This window comes from Bufo gargarizans, chromosome 5 (genome assembly GCF_014858855.1).
Source record: "Bufo gargarizans isolate SCDJY-AF-19 chromosome 5, ASM1485885v1, whole genome shotgun sequence".
NCBI classification, from domain to species: domain Eukaryota; kingdom Metazoa; phylum Chordata; class Amphibia; order Anura; family Bufonidae; genus Bufo; species Bufo gargarizans.
Genome location: NC_058084.1, coordinates 239657772 through 239677542, shown reverse-complemented (window position 1 = coordinate 239677542; position 19771 = coordinate 239657772). Strand labels below are relative to the sequence as shown.

The window sequence follows — 19771 nt, the reverse complement described above, 5'->3', positions numbered from 1 at the left end:
TAGTCTGCGCTGTGCTCTTGCAATCATCTTTACAGGATGGCCACTCCTAGGGAGAGTAGCAGCAGTGCTGAACTTTCTCCATTTATAGACAATTTGTCTTACCGTGGACTGATGAACAGCAAGGATTTTGGTGATACTTTTATAACCCTTTCCAGCTTTATGCAAGTCAATAATTCTTAATCGTAGGTCTTCTGAGAGCTCTTTTGTGCGAGGCATCATTCACATCAGGCAATGCTTCTTGTGAAAAGCAAACCCAGAACTGGTGTGTGTTTTTTTTTATAGGGCAGGGCAGCTGTAACCAACACCTCCAATCTCATCTCATTGATTGGACTCCAGTTGGCTGACACCTCACTCCAATTATCTCTTGGAGATGTCATTAGTCTAGGGGTTCACATACTTTTTCCACCTGCATTGTGAATGTTTACATGGTGTGTTCAATAAAAACATGGCAACATTTAATGCAAAGTGTTATTAGTTTAAGCAGACTGTGATTATCTATTGTTGTGACTTAGATGAAGATCAGATCACATTTTATAACCAATTTGTGCAGAAATCCATATCATTCCAAAGGGTTCACATACTTTTTCTTGCAACTGTATAGATATAATGTACGGAAATATATGTTATATATTTTTGGGGGAGGGAGGGAATGGAAAAAACTGTAATTTCACATTTTTGGGCTTAATTTTTACAGCATTCACGGTGTAGTATAAATGACGTGCTACTTTTTCACATTTTTTCCATACAAAGTAGCAAAAAAGTGTGAAGTTAAAAGAAAATACATGGTTTTCAAACATTTCATAAATAAAATCATGAAAACAAAGGAACACAACTGAAAGGCCAGGGATAATGTTGTGCATTAGTGTAAAGCAGGGTTAGGTTATAAAAAAAAATATCCCAAACACTGAACATCTCCCGGAGCACTGTTCCATCCATCATCTGAAAATGGAAGGAACATAACACAACTGCAAACCTACCAAAACATGGATTTCCACCTAAACTGACAGTCCAGGCAAGGAGAGCACCAATTAGAAAGCAGCCAAGAGACCCATAGTCACTCAGGAAAACTATTAGTTGTGTACTCCACAAGCCATGTAAGGGACACAGCAAACAAGTGGAAGAAGGTGCTCCGTTAGATAAGACCAAAGTTGAACTTTTTGATTAAAGGCAAAATGCTATGTGTGTCTTAAAACTAACATTACACATCACCCTGAATGCACCCTCCCTACTGTAAAACATGGTGGTGGCCACATCATGCTGTGGGGATGCTTTTCAGCAGGAACAGGGGAGCTGGTCAGACTTGACGGGATGTAGCTAAATATAGAGCAATCCTGGAGAAAACCTGATAGAGGCTGCAAAAGACTTCAGACTGGAGCAGGTCACCTCCTAAAGCATCCCTAAATCTGGCCCTAATCTCCTATCTGTATGAGCCGACCCTGATGGTAGGAGTGCCCATACGCCGGAACCTCAGAACCATGAAATACCTGAATTACCCTGAGGTAAGGTGAAAGGGACAAGAGACCAACTGGTCCATCCACAACATGGATGAACCAGAGTCTCCCACAGGCCTATCAACAAAGGACAACAACACCAAGGAAATGACAGGTAAGTAACTAGTGGCCAGAGACAACTGAACCAACAATAGTAAATCTGGTCACTTACCTGCCGCAGCTGCTAGAAGACACCAATGAAGAACACAGCTGAAGTAACCTGGAACCAAAAAATATGCGCTGCCATCAAAACATCTTTTGGATGCAGTCCGCACTGACACACAGGAACCAGGACTCCAGCAACAGCACATCCTAGGAAGATGGTCCTAGGAAACCAACCCCCTTCCGGAGGGACAACACACACAGGGAAACATCTTGCACTCATACAGGGACAAACACCAACAACATCCCAGACATGTAACAAAAAACAAGACTTACAACAAACCCTGAACATAAACCGACACCAAACATACAAGTGAAGTTGGGTACATAGAGGATACAAGGGAGACAAAGGAATAACATTGCTAAGAGACCTCAATGTATAACAAGGTGGCCCTCAATGACTGGGCAGATGGAATAGCCACAGAATGGAGCATAGCTTCTAGCCCAAAACAAGGCTAGAGCACAACTAACCTCCAAGCTACAAGCAAAGGCTAAATAGCTAGAAGAGACCAAACCCTGATCTAACCAAGTCAGGATATTAACCCCACACACACCACAAAGGGAGACCCAACTTAAAGGGGAAGTGCACATGCAAACCACAAACTACACGTTGCCACAAGCAACGAGTCTGCATGGCAACCGCATCACGGTCAAACACCAATATAACTGTGACAACTACAAGCCCCAAAAATTATGCATTCAGCGTACAGAAAAGAACAAGTAAGTATGTTGCTGGAAGTAGATTACACGGTCATTGGATATCAATTTTACAGCAGGCCAATGGACTACAGGCCCCAAATATTATGCATTCAGCTTACATAAAAGAACAAGTAAGTATGTGGCTGGAGGTCTATTAGACAAGCCTGCACGCCCAGTAGTCCAGGGGTTCCTCGCTTCTCAGAGCGTCCACATCGGCCATTAACCCGATGTAGTTGGACACTTGGCGGTCTAGGTGTTCCCTGAGGCTGGATCCGGAGGGCGGCTATCGATGGGTTCACTGCAAGAATGATCTCATATCTGAAGTGACCAACACATCTTCAAACCGCCCTCTTCTTGCATGTGCTGTTGGATTGGTACCCGCAACTGTTTCTCTGTGAGTGGAAATTCCTCTGCCAGCGCCCGCAAAAGCAGAATGCAGCATTTCTCGAAGCAAGGCCTGGAAATACTGTATTCTGACAGCCCTCTCTGATGCTGGTAACATGTCTACCATTTTGTTTTTGTACCAGGGGTCTAAGTATGTTGCCACCCAGTACTGGTTCTTGCCCTTTATGCTTTTTATACAGGGGTCCCTCTTCAAATACTGAAGCATGACAGCCCCCATTTGCACTAATCTGTAAGCAGTGGAGTGGCCTGGCTCCTGCTCATCATCCAGGATAATGTTGTCCTCTGTCTCCTCCCCCCAGCCACAGACAACACCAGGGATCCCAGAAAAGTTTAAAGAATGCTCTTCTTGCTCCTCCTCTGCCCCAACACCATCCTCCTCTGACTCCTCTTCAGACTCCTGTTGACTTGACTCAGATGGAGTAACCCCCCTGGGAATTCATCCAGCATTCAGACTTCCTCATCTTCCTGCTCCTGCTCCTCGGCGGTTTGATCAATGACACGACACAATGCACGCTCCAGAAAGAAGGTGTAAGGCTCGATGTCACTGATGGCGCCCTGCCTGCGACTGACCAGTTTGGTGATCTCATCAAATGGCAGCAGAAGATTGCATGCGTCGTGCATGAGCAGCCATTGGTGCAGAGGAAAAAAAAATGAAGAAAAGCTCCCCAGAACCTGTCCTGCCGCAGAGTATGTACAGGTAGTCGTTAACTGCACGTTTCTGCTGGAGCAGCCTATCAAGCATATACAAGGTGGAGTTCCATTGCGTCAGGCAGTCACAAATAAGACGTCTGACGGGCAGGTGGTGTTGCCGCTGAACATCAGCAAGGCGAGCCACAGTCATGTAAGGTCTTCTAAAATCTTCCTGGCCTGCCGCAAGACATCCTGGACCCCGGGGTATTTGGCAACGAATCGCTGCATGACTAAGTTCAGAACGTGTTCCATGCACAGCACGTGTGTCATTTTGCCCTGTTTTTCAGCGCTCTCAGCAGATTGGCACCATTGTCGCACACCACTGTACCAACAGATTGATGGTTAGCCACTGAATGGCCTGTGACTGCAAAGCTGAAAGGAGTGCAGGCCTGGTGTGGCTCTTGGCTTCCACGCACAACAGCTGCAGCACAGCATGGCAACGTCTCACCTGGCACGTCGAATAGGTTCTGGGGAGCTTGAGGGGTGCAGCGGAAGAGGCGGTAGCAGTGGAAAAGGAGGAGTCAGCCGAGGAGGAGACAGAGGATGGAGTAGGAGGAGGAGAAGAAGAGACAGGCCTGCTTGACGGCCGTCAGAAGGTTCACCCAGTAGGTAGTAAAAGTTATGTACCTTCCCTGCCCATGTTTGCTAGACCACGTACGTGTCTGTGGTCAGATGTATCTTAGCACCTACACTGTGTGCCAGAGATACATTCACTTTCCGCTGAACGTGGCCATATAGCTTCGTGATGCCTTTCTCGGAGAAATATTTCCTTCTGGGGACCTTCCATTGCGGTGTGCCAATGGCCACAAATTTTCTAAAGGCCTCCAGGTCCACCAGTTTATATGGCAGTATTTGGTGTTCTAGCAGTTCCAACAAGCCAGCTGTTAGCCATAAGGCAAGAGGGTTATCCGGCGTCGTCATCTTTTTTCGCTCAAACATTTGGGCCACGGAAGCCTGCCTTTTGCCAGATGAACGCGGCAATGGCACAGTGGAAGGTGGAGTGGAGGACAAATGAGAGGAGAGAGGAGAAGGCGAAGAGGCAGGACGTGGAGCAACGGGAGTGTGGCTTTGTGGGTTCTGACTGTGTTGCTCTCACAGGGCTCTGTGATGGGAGGCCAGGTGCCTTCTTAAGGCAGTCATCCCTAGGTGAGTTTTGGGCTTACCGCGATCTATGCTTTGACAGCACAGGCTGCAGATGGAAAAACTATTGCAAGCAGCTGACACGTTAAAAAAAGCCCACAATGCGGAGCCATGTCCCGGCATCCTGGGAGCACCAGATGTGACCTTGCATGGTGGATGGCTCGTTCCAGATACATTTGCAGTCTGCTTTTTGCCCCCTGTGCACTGTGAGTTCTCTCCCTCTGAACTCCCCTCCTCTTCCTCTCTTGTGAGCACCCACGTGACGTCCATCGTGTCATCATCGTCACCTTCACCACCACTGAAATGAGAGCTCTTGGAGTAGGCAACAACAGCCGGGACCACCCTCCTTTGGCTGATCTGGGTACTGTCGTCAGACTGCTGGGTGGCAACTGTTGATACCTCCTCTTTCTGATCCGATGCCAAGAATGCCTGCGCATCGGTAAGGCCTTGTAATGAATGGGAAAATAATTCCTCTGACTCGAGAGGAGGGGATGTGGTAGTGGTGGTGGTGTCTTTGGGGGTGCACACAGCAGAGAGTGAAGAGGGTGCAAATAGAGAGGATGAGGAGGGTGCAGAAGCGGAAGGCTGAGTGATCCACTCAACCAAGTCTGGTTCGTCCTTTGACGTAATCGCACACATCTTCTGCAACTTGCCACTTAAGCTCCGGCCTGGTGCACCTGCCCGACCCCTACTACCTGTGCGGAATGTTCTGCCTCTTCCTCTGCCTGTCATTTTCAAAATTGCCCTGAGACAAAAGTCCCTATAAAAGAGCAGTATTTGTGAAAGAAGGTATATCATACCCCTGCCTCAATCATTTTTTTGGGGGGGACAACTGGTATATCACACAGAAATTATTTGTTCCAATAGTGTATGTCACTCTGTGTAGCTGACGTAATGCAGCAAAACCGCAAACAAATGATGCACTACACAAATGCACGATATAGAAAGTATATAATTGGTATACAACACCCCTGCTTCAATCAGTTTTTTTGGAGGGCAATTGGTATATCACATCAGTAGAAATTATTTGTTCCAATAGCGTATGTCACTCTGTGTAGCTTAGGTAACGCAGCAAAACAGCAAACAAATGCTGCACTACCCAAATGCACTATATAGAAAGTATATAATTGGTATATAACACCCCTGCTTCAGTCATTTTTTTTGGGGGGAAACTGGTATATCACACCAGTAGAAATTATTTGTTCCTATAGCGTATGTCACTCTGTAGCTGAGGTAAAGCATCAAAACCGCAAACAAATGCTGCACTACCTAAATGCACTATATAAAAAGTATATAATTGGTATATAATACCCCTGCTTCAATCAGTTTTTAAGGGGGCAACTAGTATTTCACACCAGTAGAAATTATTTGTTCCAATAGCGTATGTCACTCTGTGTAGCTGAGGTAACGCAGCAAAACCGCAAACCAATGCTGCACTACCCAAATTCACTATATAGAAAGTATATAATTGTTATATAACACCCCTGCTTCATTCAGTTTTTTTGGGGAGCAACTGGTATATTACACCAGTAGAAATTATTTGTTCTAATAGCGTTTGGCACTCTGTGTAGCTGCAGCAGTATCGCTGCAGAACTGCACACAACTGCTGCACAATACAAATGCACTATAATATACTTTCTATGTTATAAAGTACATTATAAGTATATTACACCCCTCTGTAAATCACACCTATCGATAGCACACCTATACCAGTCCTTAAAAGGACTTTTGTGGCCCTATTAACTAGCGTTTGGTGTCCCTAACAGTCTGTCCCTGCTCCACACAGCAAGCTCTCCCTACACTGTCAAAAGACTAAATGTAAAATGGCGGCCAGATCGGGTTTATTTATAAGGTAGGGGGTATGTCCATGAGCTAAAATGTCTCAATTGGCTTTCCTGTACAACCTGATGGATGTGTCATGGGTCAAAGTTCTTTGCAATATAAAAGAATATGGAGCCGGCGGACATCGCCATATGTTCGCCCGTTCGAAGAACTGCAAACGAACAAGGTTTGCTGCGAAACTACCGCCGAGCGAACTGCAAGGCCATCTCTACCAGTCAAAGCCCGGACCTAAATCTAATTGAGAATCTGTGGCAAGACTTAAAAATTGATGCTCTCCATCCATTCTGACTGAGCTGGAGCTATTTTGCAAAGAGAACTAGGCAAAAATTTCAACCTCTATATGTGCAAACCTGGTAGAGACATACCCCAAAAGACATGCAGCTGTAATTGCAGAGAAAGGTGGGCCTACAAAGTTTGAAAACCATGTATAATTTTCTTTTCACTTAACATATACAGTCAGGTCCATAGATATTGGGACATCGACACAATTCTAAAATGAATTTGAAATGAGACAAACAAGATGCGCTTTAACTGCAGACTGTGAGCTTTCATTTGAGGGTATTTACATCCAAATCAGGTGAACGGTGTAGGAATTATGACAGTTTGCATATGTGCCTCCCACTTGTTAAGGGACCAAAAGTTCCATGGCCAAGTTTGTGTTATTCCCTCATTATCCCAATAACATTGAGCATACAAAAGGTCCAGAGTTAATTTTAAGTGTGCTATTTGCATTTGGAATCTGTTACTGTCAACTCTCAAGATGAGATCCAAAGAGCTGTCACTATCAGTGAAGCAAGTCATCATTAGATGGAAAAAACAAAACAAACCCATCAGAGAGATAGCAAAAACATTAGGCATGGCCAAAACAACTGTTTGGAACATTCTTAAAAAGAAGGAATGCAACGTGGAGTTCAGCAACACCAAAATACCCAGAAGACCACGGAAAACAACTGTGGTTGATGACCGAAGAATTATTTCCCCGGTGAAGAAAACACCCTTCACAACAGTTTGCCAGATCAAGAACACTCTCCAGGAGGTAGGTGTATGTGTGTCAAAGTCAACAATCAAGAGAAAACTTCACCAGAGTGATTACAGAGGGTTCACCACAAGATGTAAACCACCGGTGAGCCTTAAAAACAGGATGGCCAGATTACAGTTTGCCAAACAACATCTAAAAAAGCCTTTACAGTTCTGGAACAACATCCTATGGACAGATGAGACCAAGATCAACTTGTATCAGATTGATAGGAAGAGAAGAGAATGGAGAAGGAAAGGAACTGCTCATGATCCTAAGCATACCACCTCATCAATGAAGCATGGTGGTGGTAGTGTCATGGTGTGGTCATGTATGGCTGCCAATGGAACCGATTCTCTTGTATTTATTGATTATGTGACAAAAACAGCAGGATAAATTCTGAAGTGTTTCGGGCAAAAGCAACCAAAGAGTTTTTTAAGGGAAAGAAGTGGAATGTTGTGCAATGGCCAAGTCAATCACCTGACCTGAATCCGATTGAGAATGCATTTCACTTGCTGAAAACTGAATGGAAAATGCCCCAAGAACAAGCTGGAACTGAAGACAGTTGCAGTAAAGGCCTGGCAGGGCATTACCAGGGATGAAATCTAGCGTCTGGTGATGTCTATGTGTTCCAAACTTCAGGCTGTAATTGACTGCAACGGATTTGCAACCAAGTATTAAAAAGTGAAAGTTTGATTTATGTTTATTATTCTGTCCCATTACATTTGGTCCCTTAACAAGTGGGAGGCACATATGCAGAAGCGGAAGGCTGAGTGAGCAAACCGTTCACCTGATTTGGACGTACATACCCTTAAATTAAAGCTGACAGTCTGCAGTTAAAGCACATCTTGTTTGTTTTATTTCAAATCCATTGTGGTGGTGTATAGAGCCAAAAATGTTAGAATTGTGTTGATGTCCCAATATTTATGGACCTGACTGTACTTCTTATTTTGTGTTGTCTATCACATTCAATCCAAATAAAATATATTTAAGTTTGCAGGTGTAACCTATTATGGGTGAGGCGATTCCTCACCTCACCCACACCAGCTGAGAATGAATGCTTAGTATATGCTGACACTGATCCGATGGCACAAACATGGGCTCCATGCCTGCTGGATGCTAGGGAGATGATGTTAGGATACTGAGAGCGAAAATCGAGCATGCATCTTATGGAAGCTAGGTCAAATGGGTTACAGCAGGTGGAGATGGCCCAGGGCCATGAGGGGTAGAATATGGACAACAGGTGCCGACTCCTGACTACATGAGGAGATACAATTTTTAAGAGATCTTGTAATGGATCTAAAAATTATTTAAGTCGCCTATTAGCAGGCTTTAGTTCATATTTCAGCAAGTCAGTGAGAGAGAATGTGAGTAGATTGGATTACCATGAAGTGGAAATGGCTACCTCATCATTAAGTGAATTGCAAGCTTGGATAATATTGTGGTGAACTCTGATTCACATGCAAGAAATCTTCTTTGGCAGGGCAATACCATTTATTTTGATTGCTTCTTTATTTTTATATGTAAACTGAGTAAAAGGACATAATTAGATTTTTAATAATAACAAAATATTTTTTTCTTTTTATTAACTATAGTATTTAGTTCCCTGGGGACAGGTGAAACAATAGACTGTAGTATTGCAGTCTATGGTTATTGTGGCGTCTTCCTATCAAGCCATTCCTCTGTTTAATAGGATGCCACAACAACCAAATTATACCCCACTATTTTAATGCCAGGGTGGGGACTTGTTGGCTCTTCAAGGACAGATTGAGCCCCTTCCCTCTGTTTAACCACTCAGATGCTATGTCAATATTAAGCATGGAATCTGAGAGGTTAAAAGAGTAAATGGACTGTACAATAGAAAATTACATACAAATGAAAATAACAATAGAAAATGATATACTGCACAACACTAAAGAATTATGGCTAGTAAAATAATATATAGGATTTTGCAATAAAGAAATACAGATATTTTATGTAACATACTGTACTTACTATTTTCAAAGAGCCTTTTTTTTCTATTTCAGCAACATCCTGGCACTTAACAATGCTTTTGATTGGCCAGAGGGAAATATAACTGAGGGTAACTATGAATACATGCTGAATTATTTTAATCAGTCTGACCCAACTGTGGTTACATCTCTTCAGCTTCCCAAATGTGATTTAGATACCCTTCTATCTCAGGTAAGATTTCAACTCATATTTAAAATTTAATTTCTTCACAACTTAAACCTAGCACTAATATTTTACTGTCCCATATCTGCAGCACTGGGAAGTCCTGTAATCTGAAACACATGAAGTAGTTTGGCATGGACAATGAGTACTATTATTTAAAAATAATATGGTCACTAGTGTTGGTCGAGCACCAAAGTGCTAGGGTGCTCGAGTAGAACACATCGGAATGCTCAGGTGTTCTACTGAGCCCCCGAGCACAATGGAAGTCAATGGGAGAACCCAAGCATTAAACCAGGCACTGCCTGCTCTGAAGAGTGGAGGGTGTCTGGTTCATAGGAAAAGGTCAGAAATTGATGGAAACACCACTGAAATGGTTCGGGAACAGCATGGGGAGGATATCTGGATACATATTGGACTCCTAGGTCCCTGCTGGGACGATGTTGTCCGAGTAGCACGCCACTTTTACAGACTGACAATAATATGCACCAAACCGAAGAAAAAAAAATCGATTTTAGAGGAAAAATTGTTAGGAAACATTCTTTCACATATATTCACTTGTATATAAAATGCAAGTGTTGCCAAAAATTACAATCACATAAAAGAGGGCCTGATTCACATTGTGGTACAATTGTTCAGGTAGTGGGACTCCTACACTCATAAAGCCTATGCACTAAGGGAAAGGGCTGCCAAAAATTGCAAGGAACCGGCACTCTAATACAACCTTTATTACACATAAAGGTGGGCATTATACTCACTCTTGAAAAATAATGATTGATGGCCTACTTGTGACCCTCAAAAACATTAGGAGCAAGGGCCTGCTGGTGACATCTAAAAGATTAGGGGCGAGGATCTGCTGCTGGTGACCATCAAAAACATTATAGGTGAGGGCCTGCTATTGACCCTCTAAAACATTAGGAGTGAGGGCAGCCTAATAAGCATGTTGATATGATGGAGGAGGAGGAGGAGGATGAGAAAAGGGAGATTGAACCATATACCCTTCTTAGTGGTGGAAGGGGTGCATGGGAATACATTGTATTCAATACACCATAAAAGCCACATTTATAGTACGTTTATGTTCAGAAGTTTTTCTCTGGTGGAGAAGAGAAGTCAGGGGCAAGTCAGGCCTTGTTCATTTTTATAAGAGTCAACCGGTCAGTATTTTCAGTTGACATGCGGATGCGCTTATCAGTTATTATGCCCCCAACAGCACTAAATACACTCTCTGACAAAACGCAGGCGGCGGGGCACGTGTCCAGCTTGGACACCTAATAGTTGTAAGGCACATAGGGATCACTGAGGACACTGACACAGCCTGCTATGTACTCCTTCACCGTCTTCCAAAATGTTTCCCTCCTTGTGACACTAGGGCCGTGCATCACGTTAAGGGTGCTGGCGGGGTGTCATAAAACCGTCCCAGGCCTTGGAGAGTGTTGCCCTGCCTCTGCTGGAATTGCTGTGTGTTCCACTCTTCTCCCCTCCTCGGTTGACCAAGGAACTACGTACTCTGCAGCCAGCGCTGTCAGCTGGAAATTTTTGGAGCAATTTTTCCACAAGGACCTTCTGGTATTGCACCATTTTGATCGTCCTGTCCACCACAGGAATGAGAGATAAGAAGTTCTCTTTGTAGCAGGGGTCGAGAAGGGTGAACAACCAGCAATCGGTGTTGGCCAAAATGCATACAACGCGAGGGTCATAACATAAAGCCTAACATAAAGTCAGCAATGTGTGCCAGAGTCCCAACAGACAAGACTTCACTGTCCTCATCAGGAGGATGACTCTCAATCTCCTCATCATCTTCCTCCTCTTCTGCCCACCCACGCTGAACAGATGGAATAAAACTTCCATGGGTACTACCCTCTGTAGCGGAGGCAACCATCTCCTGCTCCTCCTCCTCATCATCATCAAATTCACGCTGAGAAGACGAACTGAGGGTTGTCTGGCTATCACCCTGTGTACGTTCTTCCCCCATTTCCACCTCTTCTACATGCAAAGCGTCCGCCTTAATTGTGAGCAGCGAGCGTTTGAGTAGACACAGAAGTGGTATGGTTATGCTGATAATAGCATTATCGCCGCTCACCATCTGTGTTGATTCATCAAAGTTGTGTAAAACCTCACAGAGATCAGACATCAATGCCCACTCATCGCTTGTGAAGAGCGGAAGCTGACTGGAAAGACCGGCAGAGGCTGTTGATGACTTGCGGAAATAGGCACACAAGCGGCGCACCTTCACCAGTAGCTCAGGCAAATTTGGCTAGGTTTTGAGGTTTTGAGAAACTATTGAACCACTAGGTTGAACACGTGGGTTAGGCATGGTATGTGTGTGAGCTTTCCAAGATCCAAAGCCACCACTGAGTTACGGCCATTATCAGAAACAACCATGCCTAGTTGTAGATTGAGTGGCGAGAGCCACAGCTGCTGATCCCTTACAGCTGATCCCTTATCCCCTGCCAAAGCTCTGAGGCAGTGTGCTGTTTGTCACCTAAGCAGATCAGTTTATGCACAGCCTGTTGCCGCTTCCCCACTGCAGTGCTACACTGCTTCCAGCTACTGACTGATGGCTGACTAGTTCTGCAAAATGATAATTCAGAGGTGGAAGTGGAGGAGGAGGCGGAGGAGGAGAATTGGGGGTTGCAGCCACTAACGTAGGTGGCGGCGGAAATCCTGATGGAAGTAGGGCCCGCAATCCTTGGCGTTGGTAGCACTTGTGCCATCCCAGGGTACGACTCGCTCCCAGCCTCCACAACGTTCACCCAGTGTACTGTCAGGGAAATGTAGAGTCCCTGGCCAAAAGCACTTGTCCATGTGTCAGTCGTTAAGTGGAACCCAATAACTGCGTTGGTCAGGGCAGGGGTGATTTTACGGGACACATACTGGTGTAAGGCTGGGACTGCACACCGTGAAAAATATTGGCAGCTGGTGACCGAGTACCGCGGGCTAGTCAACGCCATCAGGCTGCGAAAAGCCTCAGTGTCCACAAGCCTAAATGACAACATTTCCAGGGCCAGCAATTTGAAAAGGTGTGCATTTAGTGCTATGGTCTGTGGGTGGGTGACTGGATTTTTGCGCTTTTGTTCAAAGGCCTTGGGTATAGACATCTGTATGCTGCGCTAGGACAGAGAATGGATGTGCTAGCTGATGGTGCCTGCGAAGGTCCAGGTGTATGGTGGGAGGGATCCAGACAGGGGATTGGCCAGCACATAACACGGGGGAAGAGGAGACAGTGGTGTGACCCGCAGACACTGGTTGTGGACCCATTGGTTCGTGCCACCTATTTGGGTGATTTGATGCCATGTGGCAGATCATGCTGGTGGTGGTGAGGTTGCTAGTGTTCACGCCCCTGCTCATTTTGGTACGGCACAGGTTGCAAATGACAATTCTTTTATCGTCCGCACTTTCCTCAAAAAAGCGCCAGACTGCAGAACACCTACTCCTTGGCAAGGGATATTGCCGCAAGGGGGTGCTCCAGGGGTGCCCGCATTCTCCCTTTTGCCAGCCCACTGATTCTTCCAGCCTGTTGCAGTGCTGCAGATCCCCATCTGTACTGCTGTCCTTGCTCTGCTTGCCACCTTCCCAGGTTGGGTCAGTGATTTCATTGTCCACCACCTCCTCTTCCACTTCCTCACTCTGGTCATCCTTCTGACTTGTTGACCTAACAAGAACCTCACTTATTGACAACTGTGTCTTATTCTCATCATGAACCTCTTGAGACACTAATTGCGGTTGACTTATTGGCAACTGTGTCTCATCATCATCATCCACCTAGTGAAACACTAATTGCCATTCCCCACCGTCATCTTCTTCTGACTGTGGATGCTCTAGAGTTTGGGAATCAGGGCACAAAATCTCCTCATGTCCCTCTTCAAGCGGGCTTGGCAAAAGGCCCTAATCAAGGAATGGCGATGAAAACAGCTCCTCGGAATATCCCAGTGTGGGAGAACTTGTTTGCCAAGACTCTCCATGGTGGGTAGGAGGAGTATCAGGGTGAGGATTCTGTTGACCAGACTCTTGGCTACTGTGACTAGACTTTGTGGAAGACAGGGTGGACTGGTCGGACTTCAAGAGTGGTGTCCCGCGCCGCCCTACAAACTGCGACATGAAGCTAGGTATCGTGGATGAGTTTGTTTCTTGTGCTCTGGCAGCAGGCACAGTTTCAATGCGCCTAGGGCCAAGGCCTCTGCGTGCACCATCAGCAGCACGGCCACTTCCCTGTTCCATGCTGCTCGCCTTGCGCATATTAAATAGTATATCTGCTTGCAAGTATGTCACACGTATAGTAGCACTGGTTTTGTAAGTGAATGCGCAAATAAAGTACACAGAATGTCACTGATATTTAGGATGCGCACACGTTAAACAGGAGATATAGCGCAAGAAATGTCGCTGTCACTACCGCCTAATAAAAACTTACACTGAATGAATGTCACTGATATTTAGCATGCACAAACAATATACAGGAGGTATAGCACAAGTAATGTCGCTGTCACCAGCGGCTAATAAAAAATTACACTGAATTAATGTCACTGATACAGTCCTGATAAAAAGTTTAAGACCACTTGAAAAATGGCAAAAAATCATATTTAGCATGGCTGAATCTTAACAAGGTTCCAAGTAGAGCTTCAACATGCAACAAGAAGAAATGGGAGTGAGACAAAACATTTTTTGAGCATTCAATTTAATGAAAACAATGAATAAACTGAAACACTAGTAAGGGCCTTAATTTGGGTCCAGGATCTTGACGGACAGCCAATTGGATTCTCCGGCTCAGTGCTGATGAAATTTTTTTGGTTCTTCCACTTTACTTTTTTGTTCCATAACCCTCAGGATCATTTAAGAATTTAAGAAATTAAGTCTTACTGCGTCTCACCTCAGCAGTGATGGCGCGCTGTGAGAGACCCTGCTTTTCAACATGCAGTTCAACAACCTGGCCACGTTCATTGCCATCACAACGTGTGACTACTGAAAGTATTTGGACCTTTCTGGACCTCTACGACAACCTTGGTATGAGACACTGACGTCAGGAGATGTTTCTCAGTTGGCAATAATAGACACACACATCACTGAGAAACACTCTAACTTTATTATGCTATAGCTTGGCCTTATATAGGCAGTAGAAAAGTTGGTATAACAACAGTGTTAAACCAATCACAAAGATAAACATTGGTGGTCACACAGATACTACCGGAACATCCTTTTATGGGTATGCAATACGTCACATATAAGAATATACGCAGTTGTGCCCAAAGACCCTGAATAAGGCAAGAACGTTTTTTCTAGTTCTGGGATATTCTCAGAATCTGTCCTGAGACAGACAAGTGAACCTAACTCACAGCGGGGGGATGTGAAGTGCGTGGGTGAGATATTAAAACAATTCTGTACATGTAAGAGAAGACAAGATGGAGTCACATTTCCCTTCAATACCCTCTTAGAACCAAATTTCTTAGATAATATGGTTCTTACCCTTGCCCTTTTCCCTGTATACCGCCAGATATTTTCTATATCCTTCAGGTGAGTTGCCTTCAGGATTAGGCAGCAGAGTCTCATAAAATGACATATTTGATACTCCTTTCATTATCAGTTTCCGTACACATGGTATGTCACGTATACATGGCAACTAATGCTATTACTATAATTATTATCAGGATAATGATTCCCTACTGTACAAGTGCCTGTTTCCAGGTAGTGAACCAGCCAAAATACTGATCCCAAGGGTTATCGATACCCGAGTTTCTTTTGAGCTCGATTGATAAATCCTCGAGTTTCTTTATTGCCAGTGTGACCTTACCATTAGGGCCGGTGTTGTTGGGTATGAACGTGTAGCAGGATGAGGGGTCTTTCAATACCTTACAGACACCACCTCTTTCTGCAAGTATCATATCGAGTACCATGCGGTTTTGAAATGTCATAATGGAATCTGCCTGTAACTGTTCTGCTACACCCTGTAACGCATGCCTGGTATAGTTTACAAACCTTTGTTGATTATAGTAAATATAGTTTATTCCAGTCTACATTTTTGTTGATTGTTATGTGGGGAATTATGGATTCAAATCCTGCTGCCATCTGACCTCTGGCCTTGAATTCATCAGGGACCCCTCTTGGGACCCCGATTGCATCAATATACACGTGAGGGTCGAAGCTACCTTTTGGGAGGGCACGACAGTTGCGTATATGTGTTTTGGTGTCTTTTTCATTTTCAGTGAAGATGTGTATGTTCATGATGGCTTTAGCAAGGGCACATTCACCTTTCCAGGAACCCTCTAGTCTAGATCTTATCTTTCCATCCCCACAGATCCAATATACATCTCCAATCGAGTATACTTGATTTTGTGTGATGGAGGTATCTGTTTCACTGTAAGTTTCACAGTATCCTTCAGTGAAATTACCCAGGGATCTTCCTTGATCTCCCCCTCTGTGGCAGATATAGTTACCAGGATAGATATGTATACCTGCACCAGAGCGGGGAGTTTTTATGAGGAGTGGGTATTTTTGCTTCCATTCTTCACATGCAGACTAGTTACTAGATGAATTTGAGAATAATTGCAAAAAACATTCCTCAACACTAGAGGGCAATATTAAGGGCACAGTACCTAGGTGAGGCTTAGCGGTCCCACATATATAACAATTACTTTTATTTACTGAAGCTGTACTGTACTTCATCCATTCTAACCATAGGTTGGCATCAGAGAACTCAGTTTCTGCTGCAAGAGCCTCCTCATATGTTGGGTCAGATATTGCTCTCATATTGTTAAAAGTTAAGATACAGGGTTTGAGGGGGTTTGTTTGTTTCTGAGGGTATGTCCATTCTTATAGTGGTTGCTGCATCTCGTGAAAGGACTGCACTTCATTATACTGCATAAACAGAAGGAGTAAGTTTCAACGTGAGTACTGGAGGAATTGTACCAGAAGGTAGTGATTCCACCTTTCTGAGTTATAGCAACATCAGCTTTGTTATCCCCCGGCAGAGTCATTAGGATCGTCAGTAATCCCACAGTCCAAGTGGACCATCTGTGCCATCTTCCAGAATTGAGGGAGTGCATCCTGGTGGAGGTCAGAGCTGTCTGCTCCTGTTAGTACCTCACCTTGTCCTTTTGAGGTCAGGCCTGTCTGTCCCCGTTATTACCTCCTTTTGGGGTGCCTCCTTTACCAGTTTCACTCTGGTGGCGTGGATCCAAGTAGGTGCTTCTTCTGTAAGTACTGCTGTGCTGGTTGCGGCTACCACTGTAGACGGTGGTCCGTAGGTGAAGTCTCCTGCGAATTTTCCTTTCTTTAATTTCTTTATCAGCATGATATCTCCCACTTGGAATGGGTGAGTTGGTTCCTGTGGAAGACAAGGAGACTTACAAGCAAGTTTTTCCTCAATTTCACTTAGGGTTTTAATCAATCTGGTTACATTGGTGTTTGGGTTGTTCCTCAAACATGTAATACACCTTCCCACATAATCTACACTAAATGTTTAATGCCTGTAATATAGAAATTCTGTGCTAGCAGCATGTGTGTTGTTTGAATGCTGTTGTGTCCTACTCCATGAAAATGTGCAATGAACAAAGGGGAGCTGTGCTGTGGTATGCATGTTTCCCCCTCTTTGCAGAATAATCCTGTCCTAGGATTCTTCTGCAAGATTGGATAACACCAATTGGCCATTTTATCGTCAGTAGCTGAGGACTGGAGATCCACAAGCATCTGAGTTAACTCAAGTGAAGGAGGTACTAATTTCACCATTTGCAATGTGCCCGGGGCCATCAGTGCAGCCTTCTTGGCCTCCGCGTCTGCCAGGGCATTGCCTTGGGACACATGATCTTTACCAACTGTATGCGCCCTGCAGTGGACAATTGCAATCCGTGAGGGAAATCTTATGGCTTCTAAAAGTTGAATGACAAGTTGTGAATGTAAGATGTAATTACCATCAGCTGCAATGAATCCTCTCCTTTGCCAAATGACCCCGTGGTCCCAGACCACTTCATGTGCATACCTGCTGTCAGCGTAAATGGTGACTTGCTTGCCTTCATGTAGTATTGTAATGCCGCCGACGCGACGGCCTTTGCTTTGCCTGCTGCGGTCCTTGCGTTCCACCGTGGAACGCGGAAGATGCACCAGCTCCAGCTTGTGACGCGGCGACTGCGTTCCACGGTGGAACGCGGAAGTCATCCGGACCAATCAGAAGGTCCTCTTGTACTTCCTGGTTCTGATTTAAAGGGGCTGGTGAGGCGGCACGGCGTGCTGTGATTGTAGTCAGTTCGCCTGCTGCCTCACCACCTATGTACAGGACACCTGGGAACCGATCCTTGCACCACCAAACCCGCTCCGGCTACCACGCTATCATCTGCGGAACGGATCCGCACCACCACCGGACCCGCTCCAGCTACCACGCTATCATCTGCGGAACGGATCCGCACCACCACCGGACCCGCTCCAGCTACCACGCTATCATCTGCGGATCGGATCCGCAACACCACCGGACCCGCTCCAGCTACCACCTGAGGAACGGTTCCGCTCCACCACCAGACCCGCTCCAGCTACCCCGCTGCAATCCGGAGGACGGATCCGCTCAATACTCCAATCCTTCTCACCTCCGCAATACCATCTAGGAGACGGACCCACTCTGCCCTGAAGCTACAGTCCGCAGCGGAGTCTCCACCATCGGAAGGCCGCTGCCAACCGCAAGTACCCTCTCTGTCAGAGAGCACGTCTCCTTACATACATAGGCTAAGATAACGGTGTAGGTTTCCTGCTGAGTGGCCTCTATTAACCCCGCGACACCTACCGCACACTAGTATACTAACCCCAACCCGCAGTCTATGAAGCAATAGTACTGTGCCGACCAGAGTTGTTTCCTTTTGACCACGTGATGGTAGAATCTCAAACTCGCCGTTAAGGTTGTGAGTGACGCCTGAGATTCATATCTGATTGGTCCTAATTAACTCCGCGGTTGAGATCCACTGTTGAAAAATTGTAGGCGTGACAAGTATGCATGCTCTCGTGAGTGCAATTAATTCTGCTGCTTGTGCAGATTGGTATGTGATGTGTCTGGCATCCATGACAATATGTGTGTCATGTTGTATGTCGTGTATACAATCATGTGCCTCTGTCAAGTGATCCTCAGGTCCTTTAAGTCCTAATAGGGCATTCAAGATAGGTGCTGGACCTGAGGTGTGTGTTGCGTATTTGATTTGGAGGGAGGGATTGCTGAGGAGTAGAATCTCCCATCCAGATAGTCTTTGTGCGGACATGTGCTGTGTGTGTATGCCTTTGAGAAGGCCTAATACATCATGTGTGGTGTACAGGATAGTCTCATGTCCCATTGTGAGTGGCGTTGCAAGCTCGACCATCATAGCACAGGCTGCAAGAGATCTCAGACAGGCCGACATTCCTTGGACGGATGCCAGAACCACCTTTGAGAAAAAGGCACAAGGACGTAACTTGCCTCCGTGATATTGTGTCAGCACACCCACCATGGTTTTACAATTTTGTCGAGCATATACGTGGAATTTGAGTTTGTAGTAAGGGAGGCCCAAAGCTGGACTTGTCATTAAAGAACATTTCAAATAATCAAATGCATTAAACATTTCCTCAGACCACCTGATGAGATCTGGCATGTCTGCCAGAGTGGCTTGTCTCATTAAATTGTCATAGTAGGAGCAATCAGGAATCCATTTTCTGCAGTAGTTTATCATTAGGGATGAGCGAACCCGAACTGTATAGTTCGGGTTCGTACCGAATTTTGGGGTGTCCCGAACCCGGACATTTTCGTAAAAGTCCGGGTTTCGGGTTCGGTGTTCGTCGCTTTCTTGGCGCTTTTTGAAAGGCTGCAAAGCAGCCAATCAACAAGCGTCATACTACTTGCCCCAAGAGGCCGTCACAGCCATGCCTACTATTGGCATGGCTGTGATTGGCCAGTGCAGCATGTGACCCAGCCTCTATTTGAGCTGGAGTCACGTAGCGCTGCACGTCACTCTGCTCTGATCAGCATAGGGAGAGGTTGCAGCTGCGACGTTAGGGCGAGATTAGGCAGTGATTAACTCCTCCAAAAGACTTCATTCAGAGATCGATCTGCAGCTGTGGATGATTGAACTGCTGCTATTGAATTGCTCACTGTTTTTAGGCTGCCCAGAGCGTTTTTCAGTCACTTTTTTCTGGGGTGATCGGCGGCCATTTTGTGTCT

At 45.3% G+C, this 19771-nt stretch overlaps 1 protein-coding gene across 1 annotated transcript in view; it reads left to right on the top strand.

Annotated features, from left to right (window-relative positions):
- SLC6A19 (solute carrier family 6 member 19) overlaps positions 1 to 19771 on the top strand; it is a 178130-nt gene that overhangs the window by 103148 nt on the left and 55211 nt on the right. The window contains exon 8 of the mRNA XM_044294082.1: positions 9471 to 9627. Within this exon, the coding sequence (XP_044150017.1) occupies positions 9471 to 9627 (157 nt within the window). The remainder of the gene's footprint in view (positions 1 to 9470; positions 9628 to 19771) is intronic.